This window comes from Aythya fuligula, chromosome 17 (assembly GCF_009819795.1).
Source record: "Aythya fuligula isolate bAytFul2 chromosome 17, bAytFul2.pri, whole genome shotgun sequence".
Taxonomy (NCBI): Eukaryota; Metazoa; Chordata; class Aves; order Anseriformes; family Anatidae; genus Aythya; species Aythya fuligula.
Window position 1 is genome coordinate 14,397,258 of NC_045575.1, and position 25,992 is coordinate 14,423,249.

The 25,992-nt window shown below is 41.9% G+C and overlaps 1 protein-coding gene across 3 annotated transcripts in view; it reads right to left on the reverse strand.

Annotated features, from left to right (window-relative positions):
* Nucleotides 1-899: 899 nt before the first annotated feature.
* The window catches only part of TMEM132C (transmembrane protein 132C), a 220,465-nt gene continuing 195,372 nt past the window's right edge, over nucleotides 900-25,992 (reverse strand). For 2 of the 3 annotated variants that reach the window (XM_032198962.1, XM_032198961.1), the window contains 4 exons: nucleotides 15,067-15,272; nucleotides 14,286-14,559; nucleotides 13,027-13,218; nucleotides 900-2,472 (listed from right to left, as the gene is read on the reverse strand). In XM_032198962.1, coding sequence (XP_032054853.1) covers nucleotides 1,273-2,472; nucleotides 13,027-13,218; nucleotides 14,286-14,559; nucleotides 15,067-15,272 — 1,872 coding nt within the window. In that variant the 3' untranslated portion in view covers nucleotides 900-1,272. The remainder of the gene's footprint in view (nucleotides 2,473-13,026; nucleotides 13,219-14,285; nucleotides 14,560-15,066; nucleotides 15,273-25,992) is intronic. The other variant, XM_032198963.1, reaches the window with a different exon arrangement.

Below are 25,992 nucleotides of genomic sequence, written 5' to 3' on the forward strand. Positions count from 1 at the left end.
TCCCCTCTCCCAACAGTCTGTCCAGAGACCAGCTCTCCCAGCACAAGGAAATGCAAGTCTGAGGACAATCTGTGCCCTAAAGTCCATTCTTCTAGCTTCAGAGTTTGGTGAGAGCTGGTGACATTGGAATAAACAGAGACTATACAATGAAATCATGAATTCATGGACTTGGAAAAAAAAATAAAAATCCAGACTGTACATATTTGACCTGCATGGTGTTCATTCCAGGTACACTTAAAATGCATCAGGGGGCACTCCCATTGGTTATTACTTCAACATACTAACATAAACCAGCACTTTCTTCCCTTGGTGAAACACAAGAACTTTGGTTGTGGAAATTTAAAACAAACAATGAAACAAACAATCCAAACCTGAAAGTAAAAAGAACGCTCCTTCCAAAGAGAACATATTTTTAGCTAGGATGAAACAAGTGAGGCTTTTGCTTTCAGAAGAGATGCCACATGGAGATTATTAGTCGATATTTTGTCCTCTGAATTCTTTAAATGACAGCAGATTTTTTATAGCTAACTTAGAAATATAATATTATTGGTCCACTGTGAACTTACTGGGTTGAATTTTTTCCTGATTTTAAAATATTTAGAAGAATATTATGAAAGGGAAAATTATACTGTTTCAACTTACAAGACAATCAGAAAAGTAAAAATAAAAATACCTGGTAATTTCTTTCTCCTTCATATTCAATACCAAAGACACATCTTCGCTTCAAATGAAGGAATAGAAAGAACCAGCCTGAATACCAGTCTAAAAAGTCTCCGTACTGGTCATGTGTCCAAAATTGGGATGTTCTATTAGTAACACAAACAAGTCATTGTTTGTCTCTTGCTTATTCTTTTCATGCTCTTATATTCTTTCTCTCTCTTTTTTTTTTTTTTTTTTTCCTGAATAGTTTTGGTACTTTGAAACATTAGTATCATTATTGTTTCTATGAGACATAAAATACATTTTCACAACCTCACCTTGCCCAGTTCATTATATTGGTCATACCGTTTCCTTGTTCCTTTCTGCTATTTATGTTTCACTTCTTAAATCCGTGAATAGCAGAATAGCTGTTGGAAAAACAAAAGAAAGTGAAAAACTTAAATGAAAAAAAAAATAACCATGGACAATTTGGCAAATTTCTTTCCCTGATTACAAAAACTGCCTCATCATTTCTCCTGGTGACTCCTTCCCCTTTCCCTATTCTCTCCCAATATATATTGTAGAACTGAAGGCATCAAGGTGTGGTTAAACCCCCCAAAAAACAGCCAGGAGCTACACTTTGTCTTTGAACTTCTCCATGTAATTTCTTATCTCTTTGGAGTCCCCCAGGTCCATATCCTGGCACACCCATTTAATGTCATCATCATTGCTACTTAGGATTGAATTGACAGTAGGACAACCATCATCAGGTGGGATGGTAGTGAATGTTGTGAATTTTACCCGCTTCCGTTTAGATGTTGGCGAATGTAAAGGTTCGGATTTCTGTTCCTTTACAAGCTTGCCCCCTGAGTCAGCATGCCTGTGAACCTGGCTCTGAATGTTCTTCTGAGCACTGCCATTGAGGAGCTGGTTGCTCTCCTCGCAACCTGTCCCTCGGTCAATAATGGTTGTGTGCTCATCCTGCTGAGATGATGCATCTGCTGTGTTCTCCAGCAGTTCTGCTTCATTTCCTAGCCAGACCCAGTCATGGGAATGGGTCATGGTGGCCTGTCCTTCCACCAGAACCTGCTTGTGGCGGTACTTAAGTGCAAATGTCGCACAGTTTATTAGGAAGACTAGAATTGCCAGGCAGAAGACCCCTAGCAGAGCATACATCCCGATCTCCAAATCGCTAAGGCCTCTGGGTGCCTGCACCAAATCGTTTTCCTCCATGCCTGCACTGCCTTTTGGGAGGTCTACTTGAGCAGGGAAGTTGGTGAAATCTATGGGGATGTTCTGCAGCTGGCTGTCATCTGAGAGTTTGCCACCATCCAGTCTGTTGTTTTTCATCACTTTATTTTTTATTACAGATTTTGCTGTGGTGCTGACTTTCCTGATGGCACTTTCCTCTCGCTCTGCTGAAGAGCTACCATAATATCGTCCATCCTGGCCATACCGCTCCTGATCGGACACTTTGTGCCGCCGGTCACTAGCATGGTTTTCAATCTCATCAGCATCGTAATCTCCACCTGGGTCAGAGTCTGCATCATTCTGGCCAAACTTAACTTTGACGTTGCCGTTTCCCACAGCCAGGATACTTTTCCTCTTGGACTTTTGGCAGGCTTCAGAAATCATCATGTCTACCTTGATTAATGTGCCCTGACCTTCACCTTCCGCTGCTACAACTGGCCATTTCAAGGCAGCGTTCTGGTGGATTGAGACAACAGCTTCATCTAATGACATGGCAGAAAGAGAGAAGTCCTTAGGATCATAAATGTCCAGCGGAGTAACAGAGCTGTCACTGAACTGAATCCAGGTGCTTACCACAGCTTCCTGAAAGAAGAGGGGTATGGTTAAAGACAGGATCTTAAATAGAACAGCTAAAGCCACTGCAGCTTATTGATCGCTCAGCTCTGAACAGCAGCTGGAGGAAATGGGAGACAATGTCTCTGGACTGCATTTAAAGCAAACCAAGCTTCAGCTGATGGGGCAGAAAATAGGTCACATTTTTCACTAACATTCCACTGCTACCCTTCCTGCAAATATTTTGCAAAAGAACATATGAAATAATTGATATGAGATGTCCGAAATAACAAAGTATTCATTAACAAGCTACAATTTACATGATTATAAAGAAAGCAAGACATTCCAGTCATACAAAACCTGTGAGAGACAAAACAGAAAAATTACTAGAGGCACTTGACAGAACACTTAATTTCCTCATGTTGCCCATGCTCAGGTGTCATAGGGAGCTGTCAAATTAAACAATGCATAAAAATCTTAGCAAGGATAAAGAGCTACCAGACTGTTTTGGAAATGGTTAGAGCAAAAGATTCACCTGAAAGAAAAAGACTCATGGAACAATTGCTATTTTGCAGGAGAAAGATTTGTTTTAAATAAAACACACTTTATCCTTGAAATAATTGAAAACTCCATCGCATTTCTGTTTCAAGGAGAGGAGGATGGGGATTCTGGTATGAGCTCTATGATAACAGCACAAAAGGCTTCGATTTAATTGGACTGTCTTTGTTCTCTGCAGGTAGCACTGTTAGAAATCATCATTAGAAGCACATACAAAGCTAGAGGTCATCTCTTTGCCATTTGAATCCCATCCAGATGATACAGATATTTACTTTTCCACATCTCAGTAGCGTTCTTTGCAGGAGATTTCTTTATTTTTTGCATTTCCTCTATGTCTTGCCTGTTTAGCTAGAAGACATGCAGGCAGATTGCTGGAGTGCAACTTCACACAGAAAAGTTTTCTTCACCAGTCTTAAACCACAGATGGCCCTAATAACTTTACACTTGGGTACATCAGAACAACTGGGCTGAAAATCACCATCAGGGAAAAACATTGCCACCCTGTTAACATCCAGTCATAGTACAAATTTACAACCCAATATGGTTTCCAATAGAATCATAGAAACATAGAATATCCTGAGTTGGAAGGGACCCATAAGGATATTCAAGTCCAACTCCTGGCACCACAAAGGTCTATCCAAAAGTTTAGACCACGCTACTAAGTGCACAGTCCAATCACTTCTTAAATTCGAACAGGCTTGGTGCAGTGACTACTTCACTGGGGAGCCTGTTCCAGTGTGCAGCCACCCTCTCGGTGAAGAACCTCTTCCTGATGTCAACCCTAGACTTCCCTGCCTCAGCTTAACCCCGTTCCCGCGGGTCCTATCACTGTTGTTTACAGAGAATAGGTCACCTGCCTCTCCACTCCCCCTTGTGAGGAAGTTGTAGACCATGATGAGGTCCCTCCTCAGCCTCCTCTTCTCCAGGTTGAACACGCCTAGTGACCTCAGTCACTCCTCATACATCTTCCCCTCTAGGCCCTTCAGCATCTTTGTCACCCTCCTCTGAACGCTCTCCAACAGTTTAATGTCCTTTTTGTACTGTGGTGCTCAACTGCACACAGTACTTGAGGTGAGGCAGCACCAGCACAGAGTAGAGCGGGGCAATCACCTCTCTCGACCGACTAGCGATGCTGTGCTTAATGTACCTCAGGATATGGTTGGCCCTCCTGGCTGCCAGGGCATGCTGCTGGCTCATATTCACTTGCTATCAACCACAACCCCTAGATCCCTCTCTGCTGGGCTGCTCTCCAGCATCTCATCGCCCAGTCTGTATTTAAAGCCAGGGTTGCCCCATCCCAGGTGCAGGACCAGGCACTTGCTCTTGTTAAACTTAATGCAGTTGGTGATTGCCTATCCCTCCAATCTGTCCAGGTCTCTCTGCAAGGCCTTTCCACCCTCATCTGAGTCCACAACTCCTCCAAGTTTGGTGTCGTCAGCAAATTTGCTCAGAACACCTTCTAGTCCTACATCCAAATCATTTATAAAAACATTGAAGAGGACTGGCTCTAAAATGGAGCCTTGAGGGACCCCAGACCCCACTAGTGACCATCCACCAGCCAGATGTGGCCCCATTTACCACAACCCTTTGGGCTCTGCTCGTCAGCCAATTGCTCACCCATTGGATGATGTTTATGTTAAGTTGTATGCTGGACATTTTGTCCAGTAGGATCCTATGGGAAACCGTGTCAAAAGCTTTGCTGAAGTCCAAAAAGATCACATCAGCTGGTTTCCCTTGATCGACTAGATGGGTGATCTTGTCATAAAAGGAAATCAAATTTGTTAGGCAGGACCTACCCCTCATGAACCCATGTTGGTTTGGGCTGGGGGGACAATGACCACATTGTCCCCCAGGTGCGCTTCAATAACTTCAAGAATCAACTTCTCCATAATTTTACCAGGCACTGACGTGAAACCAACAGGCTTGTAATTGCTAGGGTCTTCTTTCTGACCCTTCTTGAAAATTGGCACAACATTTGCCAGCTTCCAGCCTACTGGGACCTCTCCAGATTCCCAAGGTCATCGAAAAATAATTGAGAGAGGTCCCATGATGACATCAGCCAGCTCTTCAAGCACTCTGGGATGAATCCCATCTGGACCCATGGACTTGTACGGATCCAGTCGGAGCAGCAAATCCCGCACGTGTTCAGGGTCAGTTGGGAGTTTGTCATTCCCACCATCATGGTCCTCCCGCTCAGAGCACCCTGGGTCCTGAAGCCCATCATCAGTGCTGAAGACAGAGGCGAAGAAGGCATTAAATGTCTCTGCCTTGCCTATGTCATTGCCTGTGAGGAGACCTTCCCCATCAAGTAGCAGACCTATGTTTTCTTTGGTCTACTTTTTTCTCTTCACATATCTAAAAAAAACTATTTTATTGTCTCTCACAGACATGGCCAACTTCAACTCTAGTTGGGCTTTGGCCACACAAATTTTCTCCCTAGAAACACGAACAGCATCCCTATATTCCTTCCTCATCACCTAACCTGTCTTCCAACAGCCATACACTTTCTTTATTTGCCTAAGCTCCAGTAGAAGAGCCCTGGTCAGCCAGGCCAGCCTCCTGCCCCACTTGCCTGACTTCCAATATTTTGAAATCACCTGATCTTGTGCTTTTGGGAGGCAGTGCTTAAAGCACTGATGGACACCAATGCCTTCAAAAGCAGTTTTCCAGGTTGACCTTGTTGACTAGTTCCCTGAGCAGCCTGAAGTCTGCTTTCCCCATATCCAGGGCTGAAGTTTTGGTGGCAGTTTTCCTTCCATTGCCATAAATTCTAAACTCAACCACCTCATGGTCACTATGACTGAGACAGCTGCCAATTGCCACGTCTCCTACAAGACCCTCTCTGTTCTCCAGCAACAGATCTAGGAGGGCACCTTTCCTAGTTGGCTCCCTTAGCACCTGCACCAAGAAGTTATCATCTTGGTGCTTTACAGACCTCCTGGACTTGCTCATGTCAGCCGTGTAGTGATCCCAGTTGACGTCTGGCAAGTTGAAATCCCCCATAAGGACAAAGGGAGTTGATCTCGAGGCATCTCATAGTTCTGCAAAGAGTAATTCGTCGGTATTGTTGTCCTGACCTAGTCGTCTGTAATAGACTCCCACAATGACATCCCCTTTATCTGTTTGTCCCTTAATCCTTACCCAGAGGCTCTCAGCTTTGCCATCGCCAACTTGAAATTCCACACAGTCCAGTCCATGCTTCACATACATTGCCACCTCGCCACCTCGCCTACTCTGCCTGTCCCCCCTGAAGAGCCTGTAACCATCTAATGCAGCACACCAGCCACAGGACTCATGTCACCAGGTTTCACTTATGTCGATGATGTCGTAGGTGTGGGACTGGGCCAAGACTTCTAGCTCATCCATTTTATTCCTCATACTGCGTGCGTTTGCGTAGAAGCACTTCAAACGCACCTCCCTACATGCAGCACCTTGTGGAGCTGACTGAAGGACCTCACTAGCACACAGTCCCTCTGATTCCAGGGCACCATCCCTTAGCTCATCACTGGCATGCCTGGTTTTATGCCCTTCCCCCTCTGACTCTAGTTTAAAGCCCTATCTATCAGCCCTGCCAACTCCTTAGCAAATTTTGGCAATTTTAGCAAATTGGTTGCAATTTTTTATGCTATGGCTATAGACAAAAGGAATCACAACCCTTTTAGTTAAATTTAAAGCTTTTCATTGGAAACAGCAAGGGGCATTTAGCTGTGCAGAAGGCTGGACTATACTGAATATTTGATTTCCAAAGTGCTATCAGCAAGTTCCTGAGGGATTGGAAGAAGGAAAATAAGTTGTGGCACAACAAGGAAGCAGGCAAAGTTCTTGTTGATTCAAAGAGCTGAAATGGAGCCAGAGTAGCTCAAGAGCTGGAAAGGGTGAAATGCATTAGGAAATTAAAACAGCTGATCTTCCATTAGAGAAACAACTGAGCAATGGCTGAACAGCCAAGGCACAGCTGATATTTACATCGTAGAAATCCATAGCAGAACAAACCCATCCATGGGAAAATAAAGGATTTTTTTTCTCCTATGGATATGTGTAGAGAGAAAAAGATGTATCTCCCCTAGTAATTCAAATCCCTGTTGCTTTCCTTCTCCCTAGAGATGGAGGGCAGCCTTATGTACTATGACAGAGGTAACTAAGATACATGTATTTTTCATCAACCTACGTAAGACAAAAACACCAGCGTCATTACAACTATATGTTGCAATAGGATTGGTATTGCCTATCAGTTGTACTTTTTTTTTTTTTTTTTTTTTTTTTTTTTTTGAGAGAGAGAGCAGAATGAGGAAATGAGTGAAGAGTCCTCCTCTCTGCTCAGCTGTGGACTTCCATTATTTCCTGTCTCTAAATGGGGATTATTCACATTGCTAAATCCTTTGTGTATTCCTTTACAGCCAAATAGCATACCTAGTGTTGCAGAGCTCCACATTTGGTTATGACCTTACTGTGCAAGTAGGTTTTATTGGTTCTACTGGTGATAGAAGTGAAGCTCTGTGGGATCTGAAGTCTCTGTCCACACTAGGGAGGAAGATGTACAAGAAGCAATATATTCTTCTTTGCTGTTCTCTTCAAGTTATCAACACCCCTGGTTGGTTCTCCTGTCTTGACTCCTTTCTATTTTTCCAGTCTTCAAGTACCTTTCAGATTAAGAGGTAGCCAGCATGGAAAATTTCATCCAAATTGCTAGAATTTGACAAATTTGCAGAATTATTCTGAATTATTTTTATCTCCAAGAGACCTTTTTTTGTTAGGAAGAACCAATTTCTTTCCAACACAACACAATATAACACAGCACAACACAACACAAGACAACACTGTCATGTTTATGCTATGTTAATTAAAAGGGGAGGGGGAAGGAGGAAGAGGGACAGAATCTCAAATCCTGCCAAAATACATTGCATCAGCTCAAATATTCCACTTGGCAAAAGATAGCTCCTCTCATTCACATCGTTGAAGGCAAACTGAAGACAGGGGAAGTAAGTAAATTTCCCAAATGATTATAAATTCTGAAAAGCTGAAAAGAAAAAAAGACAGAAAAAAAAATGATTTAGTACCATGTCCTTCAAAGATTTGTTTCTGCAAATCCTACATACCACATCAATAAATCCCCTCCGAATCTCTGACAGGGTCCTCCAATTACTATCAGCAAACGAAGATGGATTGGAGCCTTCTTACCGACTAAGCTGCTGCCCCCAGTCTGATGCCCTCAACAATGAAGTGACAAATGCTTGTGTTCATTAATTATTAAGCATAAACAAATAGTTTGAGGGATTCTCTCTCTTTTCTTTCCTCTACTTTTCCCCTCTCTTTCACTTATGCGTACACACGAATACTCAATTGCACTCTATGAACAATGAACCACAACCACACATTAGTGTCAGTGTCTCTTAGAGAACAGAATGATTTATATGGTGACTGTGATGATGTGAAGTGAGGCAGATACTGTACATTAGATCACATTAATGACAGAACAATCCAATCTGGAAGAGATGAAGAAACTGCTTTCCACCACCACTGTTGATTACCAAATACCATGATTTCCCTAAGCACATAAAAAAAAAAACTTTTATCAGGATACATTTTTTCTACATTTTCCCTTGTGCTTTCGCTGTTTACCTTCTCAACTCTAGTTATAGCTACAGACCACATAAGCATAAGTTTACCTGTTTTTCATGATCCACTGCACCTTCAACACCTTTTCTGGCCCTGAATTACATTGCTGTTCATCAGTCCAAAGATGCCACTTGATAAGTCTTCTTGGATAAGCTTGCATTTTGCTTTCTATTAATATTGTTATCTTTTATCATCCATGTTATATTTAGGAGGATAAAACTAGGGGGAAATTTCCAGGATAAATAAGTAACGTGACACTAATGGAAACCAGCAATCCCCAAGGAGCTCTGTTCTGCTTGATCTGGAATGCTTCAAACTCCCCTGTGAGAGCTGACCACAAACACCACTGTTTGCTGTCTGTGTCTGTTCCACCTAGTAAAAACAATCAGGCTCACACTCCAAAAGGCAACCTGAATGCGGGAAGCAGAGCTGGTTTGGAAGATCAGAGCAAAGCATATTAGTCAGAAATCTAGTGAGTCCTGCAGTGCTGGGACTTGCACAGGTTGCCTATGAAAATCTGGGAGCCATAGTGATGATTATTTTGCCCTCTAAAGCCTTATAAAACACTTGAAAGACTGCTTATCTTACTATGTTCCACTAAGCCCATCTGTGGCATCACAGTCAGCATCACTAGAAACCTTTTACTATGAAAGATTGTGATTATAAAGTGTCCTTCAGTACTTGCTCAAAAAAAGCTGGGATCAGCTTGATACCAGGGCATGATACCCTGTATACATCAAGCAATAATTAGGTGAGTAAAATGTGTAGGACTGATTGCATTTGAGAGAATTCTGCTGCTTAGAAATATGTATGAGAGGACTGATCAGTATGTTTCATTTCATTTAATGCCCAGAATTAAGAATCCTTTTAATGGTCTTTATTCACCAAAGGACAAATAAAAGTAGTTGTGAATAAGCCCTAAATTGCTGCAGTTAGCTGCAGTAGTCTTGAAGTGAGGCAGGACACCAAAGGAAAGAAAGAGAGAGCAGAATTGCTCTGTAGAAAACATTCCTCCCTAAAAAACGAAAAGGAACACTGTTCTCAGCTGCCTCTATTACGCCAGCTCTGATTGTTTTATCTGGGGACTTGAATGCTGAAATGGGTTTCCCGGGCTATTTTATCACATGAAATATCAAAGAATTACATATGCATTTATTTTTAAGCCTGTGGCTTGTGCAGTAAAAATTGGACTTGATTGTTATGATGTGAAAATGAAAGGCAGCCAACACTCAGATCTTAATTCAAAAAATGCATTCCCCTACTGTGTATTTCTTTTTTTCCTTTTTGTCCAATCTGCTAATGTGAGATTCCTTTCCAGTGGGAATTTGCTTGTATTTGCAAGGGAAGAATTCAGATTCTTATCTAACTACACATCCTTTCTCTTTCCCATGCTGTCTATTTCCTTTGTCATATTCATGTGCCATTACATTGCTCTGTTTAAAGAAGATAGAAATCTAATTTAAGAGTAATTTATATTATTAGAATGGGGTAATGAAACCATACCATAAAAATACTCTCAATATGTAATATTGATATGTATCTCAAAACTGTGAGATGTCAGTGAACTCCAAGAACTAGTTTGCATGAAGGACATAAGCTAAACCAGGATAGTATTGTGTCAATCCAAGGGGCAGAAAGGTGTAAGTAACTCCAGCTTGTCGTACTCATTCAGGTGGCGCTGAGTATCTTCGCCTTCTGTCAGAGGACAGCTGACATTTCGGAGGATGCTCCCTGAGGTTATAGCTGACCTCACAGGGTTGGGTCTTGTCACTGGTGTCAACAGGAAGTACACGTATGAAGGAGAAGAACTTGGCCTTTAGCAAGTGCTAACATCGCTTTTTTTTTTCCTTAAGAAAATGGCTTGAATTTTCCAGTAGCACTGAGACATACATTAATACACACAGCTATTTATTAAAGGCTTTCCTTTTAATTTTAGTTTTTCTCCTCCCATTTTGGTCCATCAGACCACAGTATACAGTGGTCTGTATATCCTACAGTGACGAAAAAACTATGATATGACTGTGAGTTAGCTCTGCAGAGCCAGTTGAAATGTAAGAGACCTTGAAGCTCATTCAGATCAGAAATGACCTAAACACTTAAGATTTTATTTTATTTACATTTGGAATAAAGCTTTAAGATGGTAATGTTTATTTTACCAATGGTCTGCAAGGCAAATGGAACAGCTTTCCTACCTGAGCAGATGGCCACTAAACATAGAATGTTTCCAAATTTTCAGAAGATATTTCAGCTTTGATATTTAGAAGTTGTTTAACCTGCATTTATTTTTAGGCACCTAAATAATCGATCCACTTTTAGCACCAAAGATGACCCCCTGACCTCAAGGAAAGGAGGCATGGGCTCAGCATCGCTCAAGGTGACCTCAGGTTATGAGTTGCCAAAATATAGATAGATATATCTAACTTTAGTCATCCAAAATAAAAAAAAAACTTTGACTTGTCCTCTTTGGATTGCTAAATATTTGGAAAAACTACCAACTTTTCAGGACTCACGCTTTGGCTGCCTTGGCCTACTTATTTGAAAATATTCAAATAAGAATTATTTTTTTCCATATAACAATGTTGAGACTTACAATAATTCCTGAGAAAAATTAAACCTTCAGCTGTCTTTACTGTTATTTTGTTTTTCAGCTTCATCTGTAAGGTTTACATGAGTTATTTGGGTTATTTTGTAAACCTCTGTGAAAGGAATTGACACACATAAATAATGAAGTCCTTGCAATATTCAAGTGCATGCTTAGTTCTGGGTTGCACCTCTGAAAAAAACTTCTTTCAAAAGGGCTTGATTTTCAGAAAGCACTCAGCACTCACCTTCTGAAATTCCAGTTCCCTAAGGATCTCAGCTGGCATACTCTAAATTCATTAATTACTTCTTGTTAAATTTAGTCATAAGCATTACTGCATTTGCATTAATTCTAAGGGCAAGTGACTAAGAGATTTTAATTTTCTTTTACTGAGAAAAAGGTGATTGATTTTCTTTTGCCTCCTGCTTTACAGTCAGTATCTTTAATAAGCACAATCCAGTAGTGCTCTCTGTAGGCTCAGGCAGAAGACGTCATGTTGAACACTACTGAAATGTTGTGTCTTAACACGTCATAAACTGTTTTTGATAAATATGTTTGCATACTCAGAACAAATTAGATATAAATCTGAGTAGCTGATGACGTATCTGTGCAACCTTTCCAGATTCACAAGCTCTTTTATCTGCACTCAGAGCCATGATGCTTCCAATGATGCTGCAGGAGAAATGTTGTTCTGTCTACATAATACAATTGGGTGAGGCGTGCTTTAGCTTTCGTTTCTACCATCTTTGTCTGAAGACAATATGTGAGAAGTGGTTTCTAAGCCCTGGAGAAAGAGTATAAATGGGTTAATTACATAAGTTTCTTATGTTTACAGGATGCAGTAAATTGAACAGGTGGGCAGCATGTCCTTCTAGTTTGGACATTTTCTGGTCACTAAGTTATAAAACAATCTAACTTATTTTTATGTTCCAGAAAGTTAGGTAGCAATAATCATGAAAATGGGCCATAAAACTTGACTTGAAATCTCTCCCTATCTCTGTGAGATAAAATACAGTTTCTGTGAGAGGAGTAGCTGTGGACAGTGTTAATTGCATGGTCCCCATGGTCCCCAGTCCCACTCTTCAAATCAACTGACTGAAATGAACAATGAGAGCAATGAACATACAGGTTGTTCCGCTGCTACTGATCCTTGTTTTTAATCTGTTCCCAAACGACTGTTTGTCTCGATCTGCTGTTGTTCCCCAGTCCTCTTTTCCATAAGGGTTGTGACCTAAAACACGCTGCTTGAAAGCCTCCTTTTACAGAGATGGAAATTTGCTGGCTTAAATTAAGTAGGATCAGCATAATGACACCCTAATGAACTGAATGATGAACTCCCCAAAATCCACCTGAAAAATAAAAGGACAGGGAAGCCTGGCAGTCTGCTGTGACTCCAGGAGGTAAAATAAATGTATTTGGCTTTCTTCTTCCTCTATTTTATAGCTCTTCAAAATATTAAATTGTTGTGAAACACAGAGCTCCGAGCTCTCCGGCATGGAAAACAAGAGCACACTTATAGAGCTAACAGAAATCTCTGTCCAGAGACTGTGTTGCAAAAATAACAGATGTGGCATCATTTAAAGAAAGGGTACTAAAAATGTAAATAATACAAACTGTAGTATAGCCAGAATTTTTACTGTGGATTAAGTCCATATTTGAAGGGAAGAACTTAGAAGAAAATTCTAGAGTAACTCTAGAGAACAGCAATCACCATAGACATGTCTTAAACTTGTTACTGAAATACATAATTAAGTCATCTATAATTCACTTTGATAAAACATTGTCCCATACCAAAAAGAAACAACAGTAAAAACTGGAGTGTACACTACCTGCTTAGGAGTATGAAGTAGTTCTTGAGCAATGGTTGTAGCCACAATAGCCTGATTACTTGCTGCGCTTAGCTGAAGAAAGAGTGAAAGCCCTGCCACCAGTTGGACTCCAAGGTCTGTTATGGTCACTTTGTCATCTAGAACAGTCACTGTCTTCTCTGCCAGGATGGAGTCAGACAGAGGAGACAAAACCTTTTGAGAAACACGAAAGAATCAATTTAGAAAAATGCTGATAATTTAAAATAACATTTCTTAAGGCCATCATTCCTTCTTGTCCCCAAAATCTTATGCATATGAGTAGCAGACAAGCACACTGCAAAGACGGTCTGATTTCATGTGAAGGGTGGGAAAAAAACTTTCAATACAGAGTGTATGGCTGAGAACACTGCAGCCAGTACTTAGAACTACATGTATGCTGCCTCTGTTGTGTTATTTGAATCACTTCACTAAAAGAGTTGATTCAAAACTGTCTTCTGTTACTCTGGGTCCCAATATGGATGAGCTCATCAGACTTACCTCTCAAACATTTAAAAGGGAGGTTAGAGACATTTAGGATTTGCCCTTCACTTCTTTGCTTGAAAATTCTCATTTCTCTATCTTTGCCGTTCCTAATGGAACATCAAGGCAGTAGGAAGTGTTTCCTGTTAATGAAACTGACAGCCATATTTCAGTCCTTATGGGGTCTTAGGGCAGCTAGTTCATGCACTAAGTTTCTTCTCCGTATCTCCATATATGATATATCCATATCATATTGGATAGACTAGCTTTATTGAGATTTTGTGCAGCTGGGGCAGAACTGGGAAATGGTGTCATCAACATCCACTGTCAGTCTTTAAGGGTTATTAACCAGGTTGTATTTTTGTTTCCTGAGTTAATGCTTAAATACGTCAAAAGCAAATCAGCATTATCTAAAGATTTCTGTGTCATAAAGTCAAAATGGTGCCTATCAGATGATTGGTGGCAGCCTGCATCCATAAGGAACGAGAGCTCTAACTTCTCACTGAGCCTGCAGTTGCCGCCTTTCTTAAAAGTCTCTGAAGGCTGTATGGTATCCCACTTCTGACCATGCTGCATGTCTCAACCAGCACTAGCTTGGATGAATGTCCCTGGGTTAATGCTGTGTGTGACACTCTAAAAGGTCACAGGAATGTAATGGAAATTTATCCAGTTTCAAGATAGCAGAACACTGTACTAGATTTTATGCCAGTGCATAGATTCTCTATGGGAGTGGCAGAATGCAGCAGTCCAGAGCACAGTACCTGCATCGTTGTCATTCCTACTTCCCGTCCGATCAAAATCCTGCCTTCCTGCAGCTTGGCAATGTGAGGTTCCTCCAGTTTCATAAAATCCACCACCAGGTCTGTAATGTCAAACTGCCAGTTGGAGCCCAGCAGGTAGCTCAGCTGACCCCAAGGGCTGGAATCCTCAGCTACAAACTGTGTCAGGACTCGCACCATGGCATGCTGGTACTGGAGAGTGCATCCTCTTCCTTTCCGTTCATCTTCATCCTCATCATCACTGTCTCTGGTGAGTCTTTTTCAATAAAAAATAAAGTGTTAAACAAAACAAAACAAAACAAAACAAAACACATTTTCAAGAACACTAGTGAAAACTAACATTAAAGTGCTAATAGAGAGCACTACCTTAAGTTATTAAGACCTCCCTTCTGTTGTCTTAGGACCTCTGTTGATTCATGACTACTTAGTATGATGAAGGACCATGGAATTGGACTGTACCACCTCTTCATCTAAGCTGCAATGTCTGAACAACAACAGTTACTGTTGCACTACATTGTTCCCTGTTGCACATGACAGACACACTCACACAAACAGAACCCCCCCAGACTTTAAAACCTTTATTATACATGTATCTGCAGATGGCCAGTGCAGAGCTGAGGATTCCAGAGCTGCTGTTCCTCAAGGAAACAACTGCAAGGAAACTGCAATGTGGTTGCAGGTGCTGAAGCTGTTCTCTCTGCGAGTTAAAATCCACTCTATTATTTCACAAAAACACTTAAGAAATTGAGCATCTCAAACCCACCTTTTGTTGGAAACAATGGGGATTCGCCAGCCTTTTATTTGGCTCAGTTCTGTGTCTGAAATGTCGATCTGAAGAGGTAGGCGTGGAACCCAGACTGTGATTTGCAGAGGAGCACTCAGATACTGGTAGGTGAAATTCACGAGTGCGTTCACCTTGCCTTTCATTTCTTTACCATTGACATAAACATAGTCACATCTGTCAGAAACCTAAGGTGAGGGGGAAAGAGAGAAAAAAGAGATGGTATTTGCTGAGACAAAACAGGTTTGAAGTGTAACCCTGGCATCTCAAACCCCCGAAAGAAACAAAAAACACTCCCATCTCTTAATGCATGAAAATGACAGCTTTTTACAATGGGAGCAGCTGAACATGCAAATCCTTCATTGATCCAGGAGGCGCAATTGTGCTGGAGATGTCTAAAAACTGGATATCAGTTACGAAACTGGTGTTTGATTGTCTGTTTCCTTTGCAGTGAGCCACTAGCTGATCACAGTGCTGTGGAGTTTATAATGAGCACAGTTCCTTCACAGCTTGGCCAAGAGGAACCCAACAAACCATAACAGGTCTCAGTGGAGGTAAGCAGCAAACCAAAACTCTACCAAATGAGTTTTGACCTTCAGCAGGAGGTGAGACTGCTTTCAGTCTTCAACACAAAGCTGGCTCTGTAACGGATTTTGCCATTGAGGAACAACAGAATCCTACTCCTCCCCTCCACAATAAACTTTATCTGTTTATAAAAGTTTTCATTTTGGCTAAAGCTGTAAAGTATTTCTAAACACTGCATTAGATTTATCATTAACATGTAAATATTGTCCTGAAATATAAACAAGCATTATCATAGTCATGTAAGAGTTATATCAGTAATTGCTTCTTTAATCAATATTGTAATTTACAGACCATTGAGTTTTCTCATTTGTTACCTTACTGAGTACCAGTGATAAAATCACTCCCAAATTTATAAATCTTTAAGAGGGATGCAAATAGTATGAAGTGACTCCATGTAATAAAGTCATTGTCATATCTATTCCTAAAGGTGTCATAAATGTCTGGGGAAATACTGTGGCACATTAATCATATATTAACTGGGTAGCAATGGGAGCTGTTACATTACTAAATGAGCTGGTATGTCTGCAGATATTAACAGTAAACCCAGCAAATCTCTTCAACTCCCGTTCTTGCTCCCATCCATCAGAATTGTATTTCATCACTCATAATGAGTATCGTAAGTGGTGGCAATGTGTCTCCCCACCTGAACATACATTTATAACATCATCTTTACAGAACTAAGAGAGGCCTCGAGATTAACTCCCCTTGTCCTTATGGGGGACTTCAACTTGCCGGACGTTAACTGGGATTGCCACACGGCTGACACGAGCAAGTCCAGGAGGTTCATGAAGCACCTAGATGATAACTTCTTGGTGCAGGTGCTAACGGAGCCAACTAGGAAAGGTGCCCTCCTAGACCTGTTGCTAGAAAACAGAGAGGGTCTGGTGGGAGATGTTGTGATTGGTGGCCGCCTTGGTCATAGCGACCATGAAGTGGTTGAGTTCAAAATTTACGGTGACAGAAGGAAAAGTGCCACCAAAACCTCATCCCTAGATATGGGGAAAGCGGACTTCAGGCTGCTCAGGGAACTAGTCAGCAAGGTCCCCTGGGAAACTGCTCTTGAAGGCCTCGATGTCCACCAGTGCTGGTCATTCTTTAAGCGATTCCTCCTAGAAGCACAAGATCAGGCAATTCCTAAATATCGCAAGTCAGGCAGGCAGGGCAGGAGGCCGGCATGGCTGACCAGGAACATTCTAATGGAGATTAGGTGGAAACAGAGAGTGTTTCGCTACTGGAAGGAGGGCCAGGTGTCATGGAAAGAATACAGGGATGCTGTTCATGTTTGTAGGGAGAAAGTTCGTGTGGCCAAAGCACACCTAGAGTTGAAGCTGGCTGTGTCTGTGAGAGAAAATAAAAAGGGTTTTTTTAGATATGTGAATGGAAAAAGGAGAACTAAAGAATACATAGGGCCGCTCCTTGATAGGGAAAGTCTCCTCACAGACAATGACATAGGCAAAGCAGAGACGCTTAACGCCTTCTTTGCCTCTGTCTTCAATGCCGATGATGGGCTTCGGGACCCAGGGTGCCCTGAGCTGGAGGACCGGGACGGTGGGGATGACAAACTCCCAACCGACCCTGAACGTGTGCGGGATTTGCTACTCCACCTGGATCCCTACAAGTCCATGGGTCTGGATGGGATTCATCCCCGGGTGCTGAAAGAGCTGGCGGATGTCATCGCGGAACCTCTCTCAATTATTTTTCAACGATCCTGGGAATTGGGAGAGATCCCGGTAGACTGGAAGCTGGCAAATGTTGTGCCGATTTTCAAGAAGGGTCAGAAAGAAGACCCTAGCAATTACAGGCCTGTCAGTCTCATGTCAGTGCCTGGTAAAATCATGGAGAAGATGGTTCTTGAACTTATTGAGGCGCACGTGGGGGACAAAGCAGTCATTGGTCCCAGCCAGCATGGGTTTGTGAAGGGTAGGTCCTGCCTAACTAACCTGAGTTCCTTTTATGATAAGATCACCCGTATGGTGGACCAAGGGAAACCAGCTGATGTGATTTTTTTGGACTTCAGCAAGGCTTTTGACATGGTTTCCCATAGGATCCTACTGGACAAAATGTCCACCATACAGCTAAATAAAAACATCATACGATGGGTGAGCAATTGGCTAACAGGCAGGGCCCAAAGGGTTATGGTAAATGGGGCTGCGTCAGGCTGGCGGGCGGTCACCAGTGGGGTCCCTCAAGGCTCCATTTTAGGGCCGGTACTTTTCAATATTTTTATAAACGATCTGGATGTAGGAATAGAAGGTATTTTGAGCAAGTTTGCTGATGACACCAAACTTGGAGGAGTTGTGGACTCGAATGAGGGTGGAAAGGCCTTGCAGAGGGATCTGGATAGGTTGGAGAGCTGGGCGATCACCAACCGCATGAAGTTCAATAAGAGCAAGTGCCGGGTCCTGCACCTGGGACGGGGAAACCCTGGCTGCACGTACAGACTGGGCGATGAGACGCTGGAGAGCAGCCTAGAAGAGAGGGATCTGGGGGTCGTGGTAGACAGCAAGTTGAATATGAGCCAGCAGTGTGCCCTGGCAGCCAGGAGGGCCAATCGTGTCCTGGGGTGCATCAAGCACGGCATCGCTAGTAGGTCAAGGGAGGTGATTGTCCCGCTCTACTCTGCACTGGTGCGGCCTCACCTCGAGTACTGTGTGCAGTTCTGGGCACCACAGTATAAAAAGGACATGAAACTGTTGGAAAGTGTCCAGAGGAGGGCTACGAAGATGGTGAAAGGCCTGGAGGGGAAGACGTACGAAGAATGGCTGAGGTCACTGGGCCTGTTCAGCCTGGAGAAGAGGAGGCTGAGGGGAGACCTCATCACAGTCTACAACTTCCTCATAAGGGGGTGTCGAGAGGCAGGAGACCTTTTCTCCATTAACACCAGTGACAGGACCCGCGGGAATGGGGTTAAGCTGAGGCAGGGGAAATTTAGGCTTGACATCAGGAGGGGGTTCTTCACAGAGAGGGTGGTTGCACACTGGAACAGGCTCCCCAGGGAAGTGGTCACTGCACCGAGCCTGTCTGAATTTAAGAAGAGATTGGACTGTGCACTTAGTCACATGGTCTGAACTTTTGGGTAGACCTGTGCGGTGTCAAGAGTTGGACTTGATGATCCTTAAGGGTCCCTTCCAACTCAGGATATTCTATGATTCTATGATCTGTTGCCTTTTATCCCCACTCCCCTTCCCCATACCACTGTATTCAAATGAAGGTTGTTTGCTGGAAATGTTCATGTCCTCACACTAATAAAAAAGATATGTGTCCTCTGTGACCACGATACAGGAGCTAAATTGTTCTCAGCTTGACATACACATCCCACTTTGTATTGTCTGTCAGGTTTAAGCACTTCTCATATTCTGGTAAAAATATTTGATGGTAAGACTGCAAGAGGAAACTTCAGAGAACATAATACAAACATTTCTATGACTCCCTAAGAGGGTTATGCTGTCTCTGGATGCTGAAAACAGTGCTACATACTACAATAGAAGACCCACCTGTTTGTCTGGGCTTCTCCCTCAGACCACCTAAGACAGATTTAAAAGTCTGAAGGTGGCAGAAATTCCTTCATTTTATCAATACAAACAGCATGCTGTATTTTTACAAGGCAACTTGAATGGCAATACAGAAATGGACTTTGTTCACACTAGGCTGTTTGATCTAACCTAAAAGCACTATGCAGCAGAGGTGCATAATGTAGTATATAATACAGCAGAGTGACTCAGAACCCTGCCCTAAATTTGCTGCTCTTGCTTTCTCTGGTGCCATTGCATCAGCTTCACTGCAGAAGAGGAAACATCATGAAAGTGTTTCTCACTAAAATAACTACTGAAGAGGCAAGCAAGGGCCACGTGTCAGGAGGTACAGCCTTGACTGCCTGATCACAGAGTCATTTCTGCTTAGAGCACAAGGACATATTGCATTCAGCTCCCATATTTGAGCTGCCGATGTTGAACAGAAGTCTGGCTGCTGTCTCAGTTGCATGGAAACTGGAATGGCCAGTGGGTGACTCTCTCAACACTCAGCAGCATTACTCCCCTTCTCCCTGCAGGTGCCAATGTCTCTTCAACAGAGATGGAGAGTCTAGGAAGAATCTTAGATCAAATTTTCAACTGAAGTTGAATGCAGTTGGAGGATGGCTGAGGTTAAAAGCAATTCACATCTAAACAATATAGTACAAATGAATGTTACCTATTCCACAACACTCTCAATGAAAGTACAAGGAAGTCCTGGCTGATATAGATTCTAATTTTTGTCTTCCTCTATGGTCTCAGAAAAGTCATTTCAACTCTCTGTCCATCTTCCCCCACAAGTGTAAGCAATGCAGCCCAGGGAGCCCTGGTCAGCAAGAGTCAGTGCTGTGCCTGGAGCACAGAACAACTTCTAGTGCCAAATGGGAAGTGGTGTGCCTGGAGGGGAAGACACCAGAACATTTGAGAAAGCAGCTTCAGATATAGCTCTTCTTTCCTTAGCCCTACCTTTCTTTGAGCAGAATTTTTTGGGAGGCTGGTCACTAAGATCTAATTTAATTTCACTTGGAGTAGCAACCATTCCAATTCTGAAACTGGTTCAGTCCTGTTCATTTCAATGGAGCTGATCCCGAAGGCAAATGCATGAGCCTTCTGAGTTAGTTGTAAAAGCTTCTTATTTATTCACACAGTAAACCACATGCACATACTGATATAAAGATTCCTGATAACATATTCAACTTCAGACTGACCAGGTCTGGTCTAGGTGTACAAGTTAATATCATCCAAAGCCCAACATTGTCAGTAACAGAACAAATGCAGCTGTCAGGGAAAAAATACAATAACAATAGCAGCAAAACTGCAATTCCTAAATGGTTCTGGGCTAAGATCCAATCTCCATCTGCATTTGTAAAGCTGCTATATGCCTTCATGGGTATGTGACAAACAAATGGCTAGACAAATACATACAGCATCCTAAGGAAGTGGCTGCTGTAGCTACCAAACAGCCCTTAAAATTGTTACAGGTTAATATTTAGTACTGGACATGCATCAGCAACAGTGGCAGGTCTTTATGACTTGCATCAAGAAAAACATTACTCTTTTCACCAAGTACAAGCATTTCTAATGTCCTTACACATGCTTTTCTTCTGTTCCTTTATTTCTGATAAAGATGTAGCATAGAACGAGTACAGGAGGAGCAAAGCTTATATTGTATTACTGCACACATTTTAACTTTTGTGCCTTCAGGTACCCATTGTTCTTGAAGTAACATTGATTGCTTTTTACAAAGAAAGGCATTGGGCTTCCCAGCTTGTGCTGTACAGGGGAATAAAGGCAGAGGGGAGTAGTATCTCAGCATCTATTTCATGATGGAAGGTCTAACTTGCTAAGCAGACTGCCTTCACAAAAAAGGGTAGGGGTTACATGATGCAAACTCTGCAATAGAAAAGTTCATTATTAAGCTGCATTCATAAACCCTGTGTTTCCTCCAGGGTTTTGCATCACTTCTGAGGTCACCAAACAGTACAGTGACCAGCTCTCATCTACAAGACTTGCCCACAATACTTTAAGGAAGTTTCTGATAGAGCCTGGAAGGCTGGAGACTGAACAGTGATCTATCTGTCTCTCAACTCCTGTAGTATTTATGCTTTAACTATGAAAACATTTTCTCTCTGAAACTGCTTCTTATCTTTGGCATCAGAAGAAGTGAGAGATGATGAAGGGAAAGCCTGCTTAGCCACCACCTTTAAGTGATCGTTTGTTTTTTTTCCATTCTGCATAGCAGATCAGCAAGAAGTTTTGCATTTTAAAGAGCTTTCTGATGCTATTGCAGCAGTTTCTTTCATTATTAAGCTGCATTTAGCTACTTTCCCCCTTTTCTCTATTTTTCTAACTTCTCTCACCAAATTAAAACTAAAATAAAGAGGCTAGACAGCAAAAGACAGGGCTAAGCACAATTCCCCAGAGGTTTCTTCTTTGTCTCTTTTTTTTCCTGGCATTATATTTTTGTACCCCTTTGTTGCAAAGGCCATTGGTTTTCTAAATGACTTGGATAGATTCTGTCTGCAACAAATCACATTTTATTGAGCTGACAGAGCAAACTACTGCCTGGAAAAAAAAAAAAAAAAAAAAGTCCTGAATCACACTACCTATGGCACTATGTGACTTTGTGATCTGGGGAGCAAATATTCCTTTCCATCTAGCAATGAACAAATTAGCTGCGATGAATACTGAGATTCCTAGTATAGTTACCAGTTAAATGCAAAACCTTTGGGTCTTCCTTTACTTACTCATTTCAGACTAAGGTCTCTATCCCACAATGAGCTCTGTATTGTAGAACTACAAGAAGGGAGAAGCCTCCCACAACATGAGCTGCCTGAAGTCACCATAAGGTATGTGACAATGTGCAGCCTTGGGCTCTGCAGCCATAAAGGGGCTGTTGACAATTCTATAAGAATATCCCTCTTTTGTTGGTTAAATTCTGCTACAGATTCTTAAGAAATCTCATTCAAATACTGGTTGAGGCAGATTGTTTTCAAAAGACAAATTCCATGTCAAATATAAGCTGAGAATGTCTTTAAAAAGAAAGACAAGTTCCTTGTTTCTTAGGAATGAGTCTGTGTGGTTTGCCATTAATTAAACATCCTGAGGTTTAAAAAGTCTCAAAATTTTAGAACAGAAATGAAGAGATATGGACAAATGTCTCTAACTGCACCTGCTTGAGCAGGGGAGCTGGACAAACTAACTTCCAGATGTCCTTCCCAACCTCAGCCACTCTGTGATTCTGTGTTACAATAATAGCAGATATCCTGCTTGTATTCATTAGCCTAGTACAACTGAAGACTTCTACAAATAAAGGCATAAATATTTCAGTATCCATGGGAAAAATATTTTAAACTCTACTTTTTGTCAGGTGCTTTACAAACTGACTGGCTTCCATCACTTGAATGTATAAAAAAAGCAGTAGAAATGCTGGAGAAATCAAAGGAAGGTAATTATGGTAGAAAAGCAGCTTGATAAGTACCTTATAGGATGCTAGCAGGATACTGCTTACTCAGTGCAGAGTGGGACGAAAATGATTAAAATTAACTTGTATTCTTAAAGAGAAATTTTAGATGTGACTGGCATGAGCTGGAACTGTGGGTGATGAGTGACTTTCTGGGATACATACATAAAGTAGAGGCACATTCGGCTGCAGGCCACTTTAAGTAAATTAGACAAAAATGACTTGTGTAAGGTTTCTGCAGGTCAGTATTGGAAATCACAGAATCACAGAATTGTCTAGGTTGGAAGACACCTCCCAGATCACCAAGTCCAACCTCTGACCTAACACTAACAAGTCCTCCACTAAACCATATCACTAAGCTCTACATCTAAATGTCTTCTAAAGACCTCCAGGGATGGTGACTCCACCACTTGCCTGAGTAGCCCATTCCAATGCCTCACAACCCTTTTGGTAAAGAAGTTCTTCCTAATATCCAACCTAACCCCCAAGGGCTCAACTGCAGCCCATTCCCTCTCATCCTGTCACCAGGCACATGGGAGAATAGACCAACCCCCACCTCGCTACGGCCTCCTTTAATGTACCTATGGAGAGCAATAAGGTCGCCCTTGAGCCTCCTTTTCTCCATGGCTGAACAAGCCGCTCCTCGTAGGACTTGTTCTCCAGGCCCCTCACCAGCTTGGTCGCCCTTCTCTGGACTCGCTCGAGCACCTCCATGTCCTTCTTGTAGTGAGGGGCCCAAAACTGAACACAGTACTCGAGGTGCAGCCTCACCAGAGCCGAGTACAGGGGGACAATCACTTCCCTAGCCCTGCTGGCCACACTGCTTCTTATACACGCCAGGCAGAGGGACCTGGGAGTATTGGTTGATAGTCGGCTGAATATGAGCCAGCAGTGTGCTCAGGTGGCCAAGAAGGGGAAATGGGAAGGGGAAGGGGAAATGGGAAAAGAGTTGTGTCCTCTCCTCCTAGATAATCCTTTGAGAAGGGAAACTGCTGGGCCCTTGTCACGGAAGTTTCCATCAAGACAGTAGTCTATAAATCCTGCATAACTCTGGATTCTGCAGCTGGTTTGTGGAAAGCTCTTCAATGTTCCAAATTTCATTTGGAAATACTGTCAAGCTGCCAGAAAATTTGTTTCACTTCAGAATAATCCTCAGAATAATATCTGGGCTATAACAGCAAGAATATTGCATTCTGATATGATTGATTCTGATTACAGATTTCTTGAAGGACTTTGTCTCTCAACAAGACACAGCACAGATTCCCTTTTTCTGAACAGGTCTAGCCCTGAGGAGCTCTCTTCTCAGGGTTCTGGCCAGGCCAGAGTTGTGATATGTGGCTTTCAATCTGTCCTCTAGGACTTAGTAGCACATTCTTTTCAGTCTAATTTTGACATGACAAGAAATACTGCTGTGCGTCTTTAAGCAAATTAATCCTTGATGCAAAATAAAAAGTTCTGTAGTACTTGAATAGTGGCTTCTCTGATAAATGTCCCTATCAGGCTGGAAAGGTCCAGAATCTTGTATTTTGGTGTGTAAATCCATTTGCCCATGTCTGCTATACTAATATAAATGTAATAAATATTCAAAGGTTACATAAATGCTTAAATATTTATGAAAGCACTTCTTTGAGCAAAAAGCTTTTTCCAGTACCTCTGAATAGAATCTCAATTTCAATGAGAAAACTTATGGGATAATTAGGAAAGAATAGTGATACTCAGCACTTTTCAAAGAGATGACTCTCTTAGTATTTCAGCTCGGTATTATCCCTCTTACATACCAGAAGGGCAATTGAAGCACACGGGGAGGTTAAGCTTTGTGGAAAAAAAAAGGAAAAAAAAAGTCATTAATTCCTCTAATAAATACAGAGCACCAGAATGACTTATTCACTGAATATACTGGCAATTACATAATATCTTATTGAAAATAGTAGACAGTGAGAACCAGTCCACTAGATTTTTGTGTGGTTCTTTAGGATTTTTTAACATATGTGTCCTTGTTATAGAATTTGTGCTAAAATATTCTTCTAACAATATTTTCTGTAAAAAGGCAATTATTCTCTATTAAATTCAAGAGGTTTTGAGACTATGGTTTTATAAATTAAGAAAGTCCTATGCTACATGAGCATTATGTGATGGCAACTTCATAAGAAATACTTAAATGCCTGGATGCAGAACCCTGAATAATCAATAACTTACCGCTGGAAAATGGAAGCTGCTTCAAGGTCTGTACTATTTATTTTTTCATGCTAAACTGTTTAAGTCTAGTAAGAGTTAAAGCTTCAGACCTCTGCTGTGATTTCTGGCATGATATTTACAGCTTTGTAACATGTAGATCAGCCTGTATAAGGGAAGCATCCATTACAGGAGTTGCTAATTGCCAATGTGACTTGACTTGCCAGAGCCACCCTTGTTCCCAATGACTTCACCTGGTGCTGTGTTCAGTGACTTGGAAAGCAAAGCCAAAAGCTCCCCTCAGAGGGAAAACATAAAGGTAAATACATTAATGAAGACTACGCTGATAGGACTGTCATAATAAATGAAAAGCTTGATTTTTCACACTGCAAGCAAAAATAATGCCAAGAGTTGTATTTTTACCTATGACCCAACAAAAGAAAAAGAACGAATTTATTTCTTGAAATAACCGAGGAATAATCACTCCCATTCTGGAAGCAGTGATGACAGCAGGGCAGGTATTACACTTTAATAAATGACTGAAGTCTCTTACATTCTGCAACTCCTAGAATCAACTCCATGGTTTTCAATGAATAACATGGCTGCAGCTTTCACGTTGCATTGTGCTAGTGAACAGCTGCCACCTTCCAAATGTGGTTCCAATCCCTGCAATCAGCCCTCAGGCAAAGTTCCCAGCAACTTGCACTAATAACATGGGGAATGAGCCCTGAGCACTGAAGAAAAGGAGACAACTCTAAAGTCAGGCCATAGTTTAGGAGCAATTTGGACTCTCTCTGCTGAGAAGTGTCTGCATTTTCAGTATCAGCAGCCAGATTAGCAAAACTAACTAGAAAACCCCCAAAGCTAGAGAGCATTTCTTAGGGAAAAGGCTGTGCATTATCTAATCTCATTACAAAGATTTCGCTGGCAGCTTTGCAGAGCAGAAGCAGTACATTTAACTAACTAAATATCATTCACTATGACAGAACTGAGAGAGTAAAAGGGGCACAAAATGCCAGCTGAGACTGGAGGGCATCTATTTGCTCCCAAATGTCCAGTTTTTGAAGCTGAACTGTAGCTGCACTGAGCCACAGGAACTCTCTGCAGCTACCATTATCACGTAAAACAAAATCTGTCTTGTTTTGTGCACTCTCAAGTCAAGTAATTTCTGAAAATGGG